We start from the raw sequence: 16,786 nt of genomic DNA on the forward strand, positions 1-16,786 counted from the left end.
AATAATCATCAAAGTGAATAACATTTTTTGTATCCTTAGAGGAATAAGATTCTGACAGACACAGAATCCATTACAACATGCAATAAAATAATAGGTCACGTACACACGTACATACAGGTTGACAATAATGGCATGGTGACAGCATGTACAAACCTCCGGACTTGTACAACTGATCAACTTGTGATGCAAGGGCAGGATTGCCGAACGTGGATGGCACGTAGGCTGGTGTCGGAGCTGATAAGGAAACCTATTACCATCAAGTCAATTAATTATCACATGATATATCATAATAATTTTATAACAATAAATTAGGCCTACAGTTCAAAAATTAAAATCATATTTTTCTACTTTAAATTTATTCAAAGATTTAAAAAAGAGCATTTAGCCACAATTACATAGTCTATAATCAATTATCAAACCATAAAAGAAATGCTGTAACTCCAATAATGATGATTCAACTTCAATCAAACAATTAAGTAACTTAATAGGTTTAATACAGATAGATGTAAGCAGATTAACGAATGCATACGCAACTAACATCTGAGAAGCCTGTAGATGGTGACGATGTAGTTGTGGCATTTGATGTACTGACGTTTGCCACTTGAGGCGGATGTGCAGTTGAGGATTTCTCACCATCAATTTTGAGGCCTTGCAACTCACTGCTGGGTGCTTTAACTGGAATTCGGTGGAGATAACCATAGCCTATACCACAACCAAGACTGTTTGAAAAATTAATGCTATTGATATAAAAATATTTTGAAATATAAAAAAAATAAGCTCACATATATAATAATCACTAACAATCACTACAACTCAAAACGTTTATCGATAAAAATAGAATAATTACACACATTATCATTTTCACATGTGAGGCATGTCCATCAAATACAACAATCTCAATCAAAATTCTTAATATCTATACATTTCCTTTACACGTGAACCACATTTAACTGGTTCAAATCTAGAAACTTAACATTTTTTACTTCTAATCTGACACAACTTCCACGTACCTTCCAGCTCCACCCCACGCACTGTTGGGAGTGATGGTGATCTCCCTGCATGAATCCAGTTCACAGTTGTACACGTACAACTTTAGTGGTCGAGCTTCGTGCGATTCTATCAACGAGAACAAGTCTTCCGACTGGTTAACACATGAAAGTATTAGACAACAATTTTAAAAATACAAATACCAACAAATACCAGTCATGCAAAAAATTAAAATTATTAATAATATAAAGTTGTATTTAAAAATGAGAGAGTGAAGACCTCTTGTAGAATGGTGTCGGACCCAATGATGTAGTCGACATCTGATTTCAAGCCGGCGTGGAAAGCAGGAGAGTTGGGCTGGACTTCCTGTGGGCCAAGTTTCAATAAGCATTCACATCAATATTCAACATTCTGCTGAGAGGTCAAAATTAGATCGTTAAGAAAAGGGCCAAACAAATTTTAGCAAAAATGATGAAAAATTAACTTACAAGAACATGCCAGACATTTTCGTTAGCGCCATCAAATGAACAAAACCTAAGAGATCAATCAAATAAAAATTTACATCAGAGACTTTTTGACTGTAAATTTAGACAATAGAGGCTATTTTAATTTGTAACTAATACAATTGAATTTCTAAAACAGACAATTAATTTTAAATATAGTAAGAAATGATTGACAAAAAACCTGATGGACACCCCCAGAAGACCCTGACCGCCCCACTGGTGACTGGGTACCAACTCGAGTTCTCGCAATTGACCAGTCTTGCTACTGTACACAAGCATCTTGACTGGTTTGTCGATGTTGGCCTTTAGCAAATCTTTCAGAAGTTCATTGTCTTGATTCTAAAGTGAAATATTTATTTGGACATTATAAAATTAATATAAAATACAATTTGTTTTCATTAAATTTCATTTATTATATATAAGAAAATTAACATTGACAAAAATCTTTTTATTTCAGTTGAAATATATATAAAAATTCAAAATCAAAGTCAAGAATTGAGAATTTATTTGTATCAAAGTGATTATTTACAATTATTATAAATATGTGACACTTTTAAACTCGAGAATCTACTCTTTTTAATATTATTATTACTAGTATTAATTAAAGTTAAATTCTGCTTCATCATTATTAAATATAATAATTTTTAAACTATTTCAAAGTTATTAATGATAAAATAAACAGTTTAATTAAAAACTAAACAAAATAATAGGCATAGATTAGACTGACATAAAATAAAAAAAGCGTGATAATGTACTAGGAAAATTATGAATTATTTTGAAATAACCACTAAATAAGTTTTTATACCTCTTTAGCTTTACAGAATGGTAATCACATTTTATTTCTATAGTTTTAAAAGCATCATCAAAGGAAAGCCGTTCTATGTCTCATATCTTTTTAACATCATTAGTTATACGCTGAGCTGGTTAAAATGCACACAGTCTGTTTATAAGCTATAAACTCTTATACATACATACATACATACATACATACACACACACACACACACACACATATATATATATATATATATGGAAATAATCCAAAACGCATACACACATTCATATATATATATATATATATAAAATATATATATATATATATATATATATATATATATATATATGATGCATTGCATAAATATATGATGCATTGTTATAGAAAGTTGCTGGGAATCAGTTGGAGATAAAAGATAAGAAACAATGCCATAAGAAAACAACTTGGAAGACAAAAAACTGTGTATGAAAGTGTCAAGGAAAGAAAGCTGGGTATTTTTGGGCACATCTGCAGAATGACAGACGACAGACTGATCAAAAAAGTACTGATGAGAAAGAGGGACTGGAAGAAAAAAGTTGGAAGACCTGTGAGGAAGTGGATGGATGATATCACGGAATGAACGGGGGTTGGAACATTGAGCTCAATGAAGATGGCGAGGGAAAGAAAAGGATTTTGGAGAGATAGAAGAATACCATCTGCCTCAACGGTCCCTTAAGGGATTACAGAGGATCATTGAATGAATGAATGAATATATATATATATATATATATATATCCAAGACACATATCATACACGCTATAATCCAACTTTATAGTCTACAGCAAGCTTCTTTTAAAAATAAAATTTCAGTCAGTCAAAAAAAAAGTTTCATATATAAATATTTATTTATATTACAAAACAAACATCATTATACATTGTATTATAAGCATAATGTACATTTACATTACAAACACTATCCTTAGCCTAAAAACTAAATAAATGTTTACTATTAAAATTTAATAGTATTAAATTAAAATTAAATACTATTAATAAAAATAAAAAAAGTCAAAAAAAAGAAATTTTGCCAAGATGCAAACACAAACAATTGTCAGCCAACCAATATCATCATCAACAACCTAAAAAAAATTAAAAACTGAAAAAAACAAAACAGATCATTTCAATTATTTTATCTATCAAGTAATTAATATTAAATTATAGAAAAATACTGAAAATAATCACGATACCAATCTGGTATTTCCAATGCACAAGATGAAATCAAAAAATGCTTCCAGGCCGGACTTCTGGCCAGGAGAATTTTCCTGAACCTGCCATGGAAAAAAATGATCAGATCACAAGAGACCACCAATTACATATGACACCTCAAGATCTAGATAAAAACAATTTACAAACTCTTAATACGTGATAGCCCTCTGTGCCTCCACCAGGGACTTGCGTGCTTTGTGATCCGCCCATAATTTCAAGTTAAATTACAGTAAAAAATCATCTAAATGTACAAAACAACTACACCACCAAACAAGAAAAAACTTTCAAATTAAACAAAATGGTAGTTACGTGGCAAATGGTGATGCGTTAACTTAGCAAAAAGTATTTTTCAGACCATTTTTTTATTTTTGTTCGTTTTTCTGTAAAACTAGTATTAATATTAATATTTACTAATAATATTAAATGGTAATTAAAAATATTAAATATTTAATTGTTATCAATTTTTTTGACTAAATTAAAAAACGAATAACAACTAAATTTTGATTTTCTAATTTTTGTGTATATCAATTTAACATAGCTCATTGGAAAATATTAAAATACCCCAAAATAAAATAAATGAAACAAAATATTGATTAGCTGATTTAAATGACTTTTTGGGCGTGTTTTATTTGCCTACTTTGTGTTGTGTCAATCAAATGCCCTTTGACCGGCCTACTTTCCCCTCCCACATTTTGATATTGTAAATGTATTTGCATCGAAATCTTGAATATTTGTATACCGATTTAAATAAAATTCCGTTATTTGATCAAATATGACTTCAAAACTAACATTTAATGCCACAAAACGCTTTTAATACCATAAAAAGGATTGGCTTAAAGCGTATGAATACGTTGTGGTAGGCCTTTACAACGCCATTTTCCCTGCCCATTTTCATTCTTATTTATTTTTGAAATTGTTAGATGGATTTATTTTGAATAATTTAATGTAAAATGTCAACCGAACCAAATAAAAAGCAATCTAAAAAAGATTATGTAAATTCTTTTAAATCATCAAAAGTGAGTTTCGCTTTTTTTTTTACCATAATATAATATTTTCGATAGCCAATAATTTCTGTTTGCGTTGTTTACAATGTTTTTTATGGGAGTTGATTTTTTAATTGACCCCTCCCTTTTATCATTTTTCAGGATGCCAAGCCGTCCCCATTGGCCTTGTTGGCAGCCACCTGCAGCAAGATTGGGAATGGTGTGGATGGGGATGCGGGCCAGCAACTACCCATTCGGGTTCAAATAGGATCCAACGTAATATCTATGAACGATTTTCTAAGCAATCCGTCGTTAGTTCAACAACTGGCTGCCCAATCGAACGGTACTCTTGTGCCCCAGATTAATCAGGCGAGCGCTGTACCCGGTTTTATAGATCTTTCTTCCCAACAAAAAATTCAAAATCCTGTTCAAATAATTACACAAAGCCAAGCTAATACGTTTGGCTCACCATTTATGGCTCCTGGTGCTCAAATGATTGCAACTCCGGTGGCTGGTCCTGGTGGCACTATCACATACAATCTCATTCCTCAGTACCCCAATATGATCATGATCAGTCAAGATGGCACACAGCAAGAGCAACAGAATCAACAGTTTGTTCAAAACATTGTTGCCGGTAACCAGAACCAACAGCAAACAACTACCTTGATCACAAACGCTAACAAAAATCAACAGCCACAACTACAAATTCAGCAGCAGCAGCAATCACAACAGCAGCTAACACAAACACAGCATTCTCAGTTAACCATAAATCCATCAAATGATTCTTCGAACATTCAGAAAGTAATCAGCAGTAACAACAGTGGGATGGTCATTAAGCAGCAGGGTGTACAGGTGATTAAACCATTTGCTACTTAGCTCAATTTTTATTTAATATTTAATATTTTTTATTTTTTTTGTTTTTTGTATATGGACGTTTGTTAACACAAATGTAAGCACACTCAGGTGTCAAGCATCTAATTAGTTTTCAAAGTAAATACTTAATCGTTATGTGTACCTATATTATATATGGTGCTGCATTAATTATATAATGCATAAATTAAAACATGAAATTCCACGATTTGCTGATAAAACAAGAATCTAGTGACAAACATGAATTTCTTTCCAATCAGAGCAACCAGATGCCACCAACAATTTCCTTGCAAGTGCCTCTCTCAACTGACAGCAATGGACACACAGTCATGCAGACCATACAGGTTAGATTATGTTAAATTATTTTAAACCGAAATTTCAAATATATCCAAGGGGAGATTTTCCTTAATGCAGAATTAGCTACAACAACATGCATTTCATTAACAAATGTTTGCATGCCTAAAAAGTTAAGGTTTTTTTAAGATTTAGATACTGCATATATCACCTCATCAGTTTTTAATTTATAGTTTATTATTTGGCTGGAATGTTATGCTCTTTTTTTCCCAGTTTCAAAATCATGAATTATATCCATACCTCATTTTTCAATCATGCTCTGTTCATTGACTCAAGTTTTCAATTTATGTGTCATAATGATGAGCGAAATTAAAAATGTTTAGATAACTTTAAATTGTTCCAATTAAACCTTTGTTAGAAATGTTATTTATTAAAAGTTAAAAACCAGCTTATACTGAAATACACCAGCTACCTGTGCAACTTCTTCAGAACCAGCAAGCACAAAGTGGCCCCACAATCAACCAGCCAATCACATTATACACTTCACCGAACAGTCAACAGCAAAGAAATGATCAGGTCATCAAGGTTATCTTTCATTCATTCATTCCATTCATTCATTCGTTTTTTCATTCATTCATTCCATTCATTCGTATTCATTCATTGTTTCAAAATTAGTTCTCGATATAAAATATGTTCACAATAAATTGCTATCATTTTGTAAACAGTATTTGTTGCTACAAAACAGGTTGCACAGCAGCAGCAACAGCAGCAGCAACAACAACAGCAACCTGCTGCAACAATATTGAACATGGCAAATTTTACACAGAATAATAATCAATCTCCGATTGCCATGTTGGTGACGCTTCCAAATGGCCAGACGAGTTACGTCATCGGTCAGCCAAACAACAACAATAACCAGCCTATGCTTTCAATTGCTCCTCAGCAAGTCCAACATCAGGTTGTTGTTGTTGGTGATGTTGATGTTGGTGATGTGATGTTTGTGAGGTTCATATCTGTTGAAATGTAAATGTTGTTTTTCCAGTATTTTATAATAATTGTAATAATAATATTAGTAATAATTAATATTAATGGCAATAGTAATAATAATAATATGCTTGTTGTTGGAATGTTTCTATGGAATGTTGCTATTCATAGTTAATGCTGATTAGCCAGAATTTTAATTATTTGAATGTAGGTGTGTATTATGTTCTCATGTGGTTTGAAATAGTTTTCACATGATGTAATATGTCACAAAGTAGAAAATAGTTTTTGTTTTAATTTAATTTAAAAGTGTTTTTAGTTTTTATTCAAAAGAATTATTCTCCTTGAAATTGTTATAAACAAGTGATTTTGAACAACATCAGTCAATAATGACCATGCACATGAAACCAACCAACCGAACAGATCCAGAACATTATGTTACCGAATGGTCAGGTGGTCCAAGCAGTCATGGCCACTGGCTGTCCCTCATCTCAACTGATGCAACAAAATGCCTGCTGGAATCCCACTGTCCCTCCTCCCACCGCTATTCAAATACAGGTTGGTTTTCATAGATAACTTTCCATTAAAATTTCAGCTCTGCCAAAGTTTTAGTTTATCTTTCTACATTTTTATCATTTATATTTTTGATATTGTATTGTTTATTTTTGACTCACTAAAATGTTAATGTTTTTTACTTGTTATTTTTTTTGTCGAGATGTTTACTGTCAAATTTTTTAAATGTTTTGTATCGTCAACGTCTCACCGCCACACAACAAACAGAACAATGGCAGCATACAGACCATACCAGATCTCCAATGTCTCGGCCTTCAGAATCAACTCCTTTTGGCTAATGGACAAAACGGTCTCATCCAATTACAATCCCCAAACAACTCGATAGTTACCGTTGCCATGCAGTCTCCCAATCAGAACAATTTGGCTGCTGCAAATGGAGCCAATCCTATGGCTATATGTAAGTTGTACAGTACAGACATCATATACCTACACATAGTATATATTATCACGTACATATACGCCACATACAAACACACAACTTGTGTACGCACTATTCAAAACATACACAGTGGTACGCAAGAACCCAAATGGTACCCTGACGTACGGGGACTACATCACCATTGTACCCCAGGATCAGGAGGGTTTGCACATGGAGGCCTCTCTCAACAACGGCAACAACTCCAGCATCAACAATAGCAACGGTGGAAACAGTGGTGATGGCAAGAGGAGTAAGAGAGTTGCCTGTACATGTCCTTATTGTAGAGATCCCAGTCGGAAGTTAGTGTGCATGTTGTTGTTGTTGTTGTTGCTGCTGCTGTTGTTGTTGATGTTGTTGTTGTTGATGATGAGGTGAGGGTCATGAAGATTGAATAGGATGATGATAATTATTATGGTGATGTGATTAAAGCATTTATACATATCATTTTGATGCTGTAAAGTTTATCAGAAATGTGATTTGGAAACGAATTACTGATAATAAAAGTAAAATATTGCTAATAACAATAACAACACCACGAACAACATTGTCAACTATTACTTCAACAACAACAGAAACAACGGCATGAAGAAGAGCCACATCTGTCACATAGAGGGTTGTGGTAAAATTTATGGCAAGACATCACATCTTCGGGCACACCTGAGGTTAGTCACATTCCCACCTACCTACATCTTTGATTGTTTGCTCTGTGTGGTGTGGCGTGATGATCATCTTTGTAATGGATGATGGCGATGATGATGATGAGAAGAGTGATGTGGTTTATGGTTATTCATGACACTGGAAAAGAGAAATGGAAGCGAAGATGGTTGGTTGGTTTTGTCGATGGTATATTTTTAAGACTGTCAATAACACATAGGATGGTAATAATTATTGAGGATTCAATTTTACTGATGAAAGTTAGTGTAGTGGTGAGAGTAGTTAGTGGTACGAGCAGTTTAGTACGAGTAGTTAGTGGTACGAGCAGTTTAGTACGAGTAGTTAGTGGTATGAGTAGCAGGTGATGATGTTGATTATTCTAGGTGGCACATGGGTGAACGACCATTCACGTGTAACTGGATCTACTGTGGTAAGAAGTTCACGAGGTCTGATGAACTGCAGAGGCATAAGAGGACTCATACAGGTTTGTGTTTGTTTATGTCTGTACTTCTTCTTCTTGTTCTTGTACGTACTAACATGCATGTTTATGTATGTGTGTAGGTGTTGATGTGTTTGATGGTTTGTATAAGATCGGTGGGAAAATAGTGTCGGTTTTGCATTACGTAATTTTTTGACAAAAAGTTTTTAAATTAATTTCATTAGGTATATTGACAATTATACATAATTGTAAAGGTATTTTATACCTGAATCTCGCTTACACAAATCGACATTAATTTTGCACCAATGCCTGATTTGATTTTCAGTTGTTTGTTGTGTGTTTGAATTCTTATTTTGCATGTGTATGTTTGAACGCATTAAAGAATGTGTGCAAGTGCAAGAATATGTGCAAGACTTGACTGTTTTTGTAGTTGTTTTGTTATAGTAGGGATAATAATGTAGATAACGACGATGATTTTAATGATCAGGTGAGAAGAAGTTTCTATGTCAGCAGTGTGATAAGAGATTCATGCGTAGTGACCATCTGGCCAAGCACATGAAGACCCACAAGAAGTTGAACGGTGGTTCCCTGGACGCTAGCAACAATAATGGTGATGCCCTACTCAATCTTTCCACCAACGACATCCACATTACTCAGAACGACGATGGTGACGACGACGACGACGAAGAGGCAGCTGGCGCCGACGACGACAACCACATGACTGATAACATTGAGGCTGATGAAGACGACGACGACGACGACGATGATGATAACGATGAAGAGAGAATGAAGATGATGGCAGGTCATCATGCACAGAATGGAGATGAAGAGGAGGATGATGATGACGATAATTCTACGGACGATGATGACGTCGAGAACGATATGGAAACCAGCACGACCGATGAAAATAAAATTTCTTTATCGTCGTCATCATCAGCCTCGATGAGTACCAAAGATAATAAAATTCTCCAATCTAATAAACTTTTTATAAAAAATAATTGCAACGAACAGACAGTCTTGCTGCAGAGACAGCCAATCATGTTTTTTGACAAGGAGGGTCCTGTGCAAGTTCTCGATGGTACTAATGCTGATTGATTGATTGTCTGGTTGATTGATTGATTGTTTTATTGATTGATAGATCGGTTGTCTTGTTGATCGATCAATTGATTGACTAATTTTTTGGTTGATTGTTTGATTAGTTGGTTAGTTGATTTATTGATCGATCAATTGATTGATTGATTGATTGGTTGGTTAGTTGGTTGGTTGATTGATTGATTGATCAGGCAATTGATTGGCTGGTTGATTGATTGATTGTTTTATTGATTGATAGATCGGTTGTCTTGTTGATCGATCGATTGATTGACTAATTTTTTGGTTGATTGTTTGATTAGTTGGTTAGTTGATTTATTGATTGATCGATCGATCGATTGATTGGTTGGTTAGTTGGTTGGTTGATTGATTGATTGATCAGGCAATTGATTGGTTGATTGATTGATTGATTGATTGTTTTATTGATTGATAGATCGGTTGTCTTGTTGATCGATCGATTGATTGACTAATTTTTTGACTGATTGTTTGATTAGTTGGTTAGTTGATTTATTGATCGATCGATTGATTGATTAATTGGTTGGTTAGTTGGTTGGTTGATTGATTGATTGATCAGGCAATTGATTGATTGGTTGATTGATTTAGTTATTGAGTGATCGGTTGATTAGTTTGGTTGAAGATCTGATGATCTATTGGTTGATTGTTTTTCAAATTAACTGGTTGGCTTACTGAATATAATTTGAAGCTAATTGTTATTGGCTTGGGTGGAATTATAGATGGATCGTCTGGATGGCTATATAATATGACCCATAGTTTGTAACATTGTTTCGTGTAAACACATTGAAAGTAATTTTGTACAGAACCGTGTCATTATATTTGTTTATAAACAAGTTCACGTTCGTGTCTGTGTGTGTGTTTGTGTTTATGTTCTCGGTATGTGTTGTATAATATCGTGCGTAGTTTTATACCGTGTGTATGTTGTGCGCGTGTTATATACACACATTTTTTTATTCATCACCTAAGCCAGTCTGTTAGACGAAGTATTTAAAATTATTATTTTTGTATCTCTTTTTTAAGTATATTTTTTCATTAATTATGTCATTTTTTAGAGGGTGGATCGATTAATTAATCAACTAATTAATTAATTAATTAATAATTAATTAATAGTTCTTATAACTCATGTTAAATTTTGAATTCTATTTTTTTAATGATTTAGTTGAACGCGTTATAAAATAATGTGCTGTTAAATTTATCTCTTTCATGTGCATTTTTGTATATATCTATATATGTCTATGTGTATGTATGCGTATGTGTATGTGTATATATATATGTATATATATGCTTGTGTGTGTGCGTGTATATATGTGTATATATGTATGTGTATGTGTGCGTAAACATTTTGTTAAAGAGCTGGTGATTTATGTTTTTTATTTGATAACCACATTTACCATCGTCGTCATCGTTACCACCGTCACCGTCATTTTCATATTTTGAAAATTCAAATTTTAAGTTCAGTTAAATAAAGAGCTCAACATAGGTAGCCTATTCTGCTTCATTTCTTCATTCGTATATTAATAAATAGTGAAACAGACTAATAAAAATAGAACAAAATTTATGTATAAAATGTTCAACGCTGATTGAAACTTAACTGCAAGAATGAAACTATACAATAGTCCGAATTATCAAATATGTTAAACAATTCATAAAACAATCCTACAATCCATTTAAACTACGTCAAGAAATTTATTGGATGAAGCATATGGTCAAACACACTAACGTAAAGAAAAAATTTAAACAACAAACATAGAACACGCAAACAAAGAAAGGAAAAAAAATAAACCCCAGTAAACAAACAAACACACAAGCACATAAAACGAGAATACATGATAAAAAAGCTCACAATTAATGAATAAGCATCTTTATTACCCCTAGTTGATGGTGTCACCTGATTGCATAATAACGACAACGCAATAATACTCTTTGTATATAGGCAAGCTCGAACTTGATGAATGAATGGATGAATGAGTGAACGAATGAATGAGTGAGTGAAGTGAGTGAGTGAGTGAATGGATGAACGATTGGGTGAATAACTGAATAAGTCAATAGATAATAATTGAATGTACGTGTGAATAAATGAGTAAAACTTAAAAAGTGGATGAATTGGAAGAATGGGAGATGCAGATGCAGTATAAGTATTTTGTGTGGATGAATGAATGAATGATTGAATGAATGAATGATTGAATGAATGATTGAATGAATGTATATTTAAATGAATAAAAAAAGAACGAATGAATAAATAAATAAAAAAATTAATGTATGAATAAACGACTTTTGGAGAATGACATTGCTGGTAGTGCAGCTAGTTCTCATTCAAACTGAAATGTCACTCTTTTTTCTGCGTTGGTGTATGGCTTTGCTGTAAGTAGCTAGATGACTTTGTCGTTTCGCCACAAATTAAGTGGTCGCGTTTTGTTTTTCTTGGTGTTGAAAGTTTAATTCATCGTGGAAGAAGTCTTTACGTCTCTGGGAGATCAGAAAGTTACGATCAACACTTACAGATGTTTCTACATAAGCATTCAGCTAGATTGAGATTGAGTTATCAACCATGGAGGGACCGATGGACTACAATCAATCGGAGTCTTGTACTGAAAACTTTGAAACCACCCGCACATTTGAATTTTATAGTTAATAAAAGTTTGTTGCTAGTGCGGGCAGTTGCGGTGCGGAAAAATCTTGTCCGCTGTTTCTGACTGAGTAACAACTTAATTCTTAAAAACGATGGAAATTCGTTAAGATGAGATCATTTCTGAATAATATTAATTATTTACACACACGCATGCGCGCACGCACGCACTCAACACTACACACACACACACACACACAACACACGCACATAACGTAAGATTGAATGAGTTGATGAAAGACTAGGTCGATATTGATCAGCAGTGGAACGATTTACAGAAGTGGAGATATCAGAGTGGTCAGTTAATATTGCGCAATTAATATTTTCATTATTTATTTGCCGTTATAACTAACTACCTGTTATTGTTATTATTCTTGTCATTGTTGTTGTTGTTATTGTCGTCGCCGCTTTATTCATTTTGATACTATACAAGTAACACACACACACATATAGAGTATAAATAGAAGAGGGCCAAGGATAGAACCCTGAGGTACCCCGAAAGTAAGAGTAGAGGAGTTAGAAGTAGAATTATTGAGAACAACAGAAGAAAAACGATTACAGAGATAAGAAGAAAACCAAGATAGACAAGAATCAGTAATGTTAAAAGAGAAATGTAGCAGTCAATTAGATTTCGAGATTTCAAAATTTTGTTACTTTAGCTCTGCCTCAGCACGCTTTTAACAACATTTTCATTATATGGGTTTACAGGCTTCCTTGATTGGATATAAGTTAATCTGAAAACAGGTCAGTGAGAATCAATGATTGTTTAAATTTTTTTATTAAAATAACCATAAACTGTCAGGTTCCACAATTTAAGAAATTTATATAGAAATATGAAAAATTGCAGTTATGTGTATGTAACTCGGAAGTAAGTTCAAGCTTGGAGAACTAGGATATTAAGACAATTAATTGTGTTATGTGTTGTTGTGTTATGTTATATAAACTAACATTTAAAAAGTTAATCAATTACTCCAAAGCTTATCGTTGATCCAATTATCGTTAATAATTGCGCAATATTAACTGACCACTCTGATATCTCCACTTCTGTAAATCGTTCCACTGCTGATCAATATCGACCTAGTCTTTCATCAACTCATTCAATCTTACGTTATGTGCGTGTGTTGTGTGTGTGTGTGTGTGTGTAGTGTTGAGTGCGTGCGTGCGCGCATGCGTGTGTGTAAATAATTAATATTAAATAGGAATTAAACTAATTCTGGCACCTGCCTGCCAAGGTTGGTCTTAAATTGTTTCTTACAAATGACACTGATGAAGATGAACCAAAAATTTTAAACCGCACAGTCACAGACTTCAATTTTTTGTAATGCTTGAGAATTTTTAAAAATTTTCTATCATGGAAAAACGTAGCAAATTTAACGGCTGAAACTTTCTGGCAGTGCTTGACTTTTTGGGCCATACACCTGCAGAAGTTTTAAAAATAAAAAAATTTAAATAAATGTATCTTTATTTGTTTAAAAATGCTAGAATTTTGTACGTCATGTGCCTGCTAACGTAGATTTAAAATGCGTCTTAAGAAAGAGAATGACGCATACAGACATGTAAGCAGACAAGCAGGCATCATAAAAGAAACATGCGAGACATGCACTCGTCCTCCTTGTTTTGGTTTATGTTGCATCGATGTACACTCGCACACACGCGCACGTACACACAATTTGAAGGCCAGGGCTGCACGCATTTGTGTACGCAGTTTTTGTTTGATGTATGAGAGGAATTGTACGCGTGTGTACAAATAAACAGCGTACACCCGTATGTCATTATGTATCTAATATGAATTAATATCATCATTAATTTGTGCCTCTTCTATATAATGTGCATGATTGCTCTCCCCGCCTCCATCATCATCTGCAGAAAATAAATTGCAAGCTGACCTGCTTCTTTGGAATTTCTCATTTCGAAAATCATCACAAGATAAATTAATAAAAATAAATAACTTATTTCTTTCCCCCAAGAATGATGTTTTTCTATCCAATTCCAATTTTCAACAATGAAAATTATTCATCAATCAGGTGTTTTACTTTGCAAATGTGTTGGCCTACGTACGTGTGTAGAACCATGCAATGGAGGGTGCGGGAGTGCATTCTTTCTTGGATAAATATTGAAGATTCTGTGTAGAATATAACGAGGAATTAGCTAGAAAAGGCCATCAAATTTTTAGTTTTTAAAATCTTCCCCGCCGCAAAATTCTGGTTCCGCAACAGAATATAAGTTTAATATTTATTAGTGAAGTTTGATAACAGTTCTCCAAGAACACATTTTGAGTAAAATTTAACCAACATTTAAACAAAACTATTCATTTTTCTAAACTTTGAATATATTTCTTATTTTCTGAAAACAAACAAACAAGATTAACAAAAAGGTTGTCCAAACCTGATGAACAAACAGGATGAACAAACAAGATGAAAACACAGGATGAACATACAAGATGAACCAACTAAACGAACAAACAGGATGAACAAACAAGAAGCGCAAACAAGATAAACAAACAAAATGGACAAACAAGATGAACAAACAAAAAATATCACAAACCAATGAACGGTTACATGTGGCGGAATGTATGTACTTATTTATGTTTGGCCAGTTACTTTACATTACCATTGAATTGTAAGATGAACTGGTGCTAGAAAGGCACACTTTTACGTGACATTCTCCATTACTACATCCATTAGTACACTTCTTTCGTTTTTCTTGTTTCGCCCTTTCTCCTTATTTAATTTTTTTTGCTTTTGCTTTATATTACTCTCCTTCTCTTTGTTTTTCTCTCTGCCTCTTTTAATTTTTCATCATTTTCTTCTTTTCTTTTTCTTTCATCTCTCTCTTTCTCATCTCCTTTTTTTTACATTGTTTTCCATTTTCTTTTCCACCTGTTGGCAGTAAGGTGCACCTTTAATATACAGTATCCATAGCCAGTAAGATATGAGATTCAAGCGAAAATATTGCATCGCGTCACATAAAACAACACCGGACCATATAATATCACATGATAAAACCTCACACGTTATTGCCATACCTTCGCATTACATTCCAAAAGATCAGATGACATCATATTAAATCGCAACTTATAACGGCACATTATAACAACACATCAAAACCACATCACATTACATTCTACCATATATCATCCCATCCAACCATATATTATCCCATCACAGTATATATCATCACATTACAGCATATGTCATATCATCAAAGCATATATCATATCACCACATCACTCCATCACATGATATAAAATCACTCACATCACTCAACATCACACCATATAACATAACATTATAACATCAAATCATGCGCCATCATTATTATAACAACATCATATAACACATGAAACGAAATCAAATCATCACATACCATACATACATCACATTCGGCGGTAGCAGATAGTCCAGCCATAGGAATAACACACACACACGCACACACACACACACACACAAACACACACACACACACACACACAAACAAACACACTCACACACACAAACATACACACACAAACACAGACAAACACACACACATACACACACACATATACATATATATAACAATGGAATATATGAGAAGCAGACCGGCACACATGTAATGCATGTTATGACCCGAGCCCACTGGGAAGCATTTTAAAATGGGGCAAATGCTAGTGATTATGAATGAGGTGCTGTAAGTTTTGCATTCGTTCACTTGCCTATTGTTTTTTATCCATGTCTATTGTTGTATGCTGTTGTATATATATATATATATATATATATATATATATAGGTGGATGGTGTTGGGTATTTGTGGGTATTACTGGGTATTTCATGTACTACGCTTGGACATTGTTATGTTTTAGCAAATTTGCGAGAAATTTTTTTCGCAATTTTTTGTTTAGTTTTTTTTTGTATTGTTGTATGTGGTCTGGTACAACAAAATTGTGCGCATGCATGTATATTGTTTGTTGCATGCTGTTTAGTTGTGGGGATTTTAAATTTTATTTGGTGAACTTCACATGCTTTCAGTTTGTATTGCATTTGCGGGGATTTAGCAATTTAATGATTTATTAGTTTATTAATATAATAATTTAATATAATAATTTAATGATTTAATAACTGAACGACTTAACAGTTTAATAATCTAATCTTTTATTAGTTAATTAATTTAAAAATTTAATAATTTAAATGTTGATAAGTAAAAAAGTGAGTAAGTTTAACGTAAATTTAAATTTTTTGGTGATATATTTGCGTCGTCATCATCATGACTTCCTTCTGAAGAAATTGCTGTGTAATTATTTATATATTTATCTACATTTCAAAAATTCAACACTACTTTCAACATATTCAACTTTTTCA

At 33.2% G+C, this 16,786-nt stretch overlaps 2 protein-coding genes across 2 annotated transcripts; one reads left to right on the forward strand and one right to left on the reverse strand.

Annotated features, from left to right (window-relative positions):
• Positions 1-514: 514 nt before the first annotated feature.
• Positions 515-3,717, reverse strand: HELRODRAFT_78857 (hypothetical protein; the record flags this gene model as incomplete). Its single annotated transcript, XM_009019112.1, has 7 exons — positions 515-719; positions 1,011-1,141; positions 1,267-1,353; positions 1,476-1,521; positions 1,672-1,829; positions 3,489-3,569; positions 3,655-3,717. The coding sequence occupies 7 exons, from the start codon at positions 3,715-3,717 to the stop codon at positions 515-517; spliced, it is 771 nt and encodes a 256-aa protein (XP_009017360.1).
• A 4,485-nt stretch (positions 3,718-8,202) lies between these two features.
• HELRODRAFT_78675 (hypothetical protein) lies at positions 8,203-9,289 on the forward strand (the record flags this gene model as incomplete). The annotated part of the gene is made up of 3 exons (XM_009019113.1): positions 8,203-8,288; positions 8,664-8,764; positions 9,207-9,289. Coding segments are annotated over 3 exons (270 nt in total), but the record flags the coding sequence as incomplete, so codon positions are not given.
• Between the last annotated feature and the right edge of the window lie 7,497 nt (positions 9,290-16,786).

The sequence above is a fragment of the Helobdella robusta genome, assembly GCF_000326865.2.
Source record: "Helobdella robusta unplaced genomic scaffold HELROscaffold_23, whole genome shotgun sequence".
NCBI lineage: Eukaryota > Metazoa > Annelida > Clitellata > Rhynchobdellida > Glossiphoniidae > Helobdella > Helobdella robusta.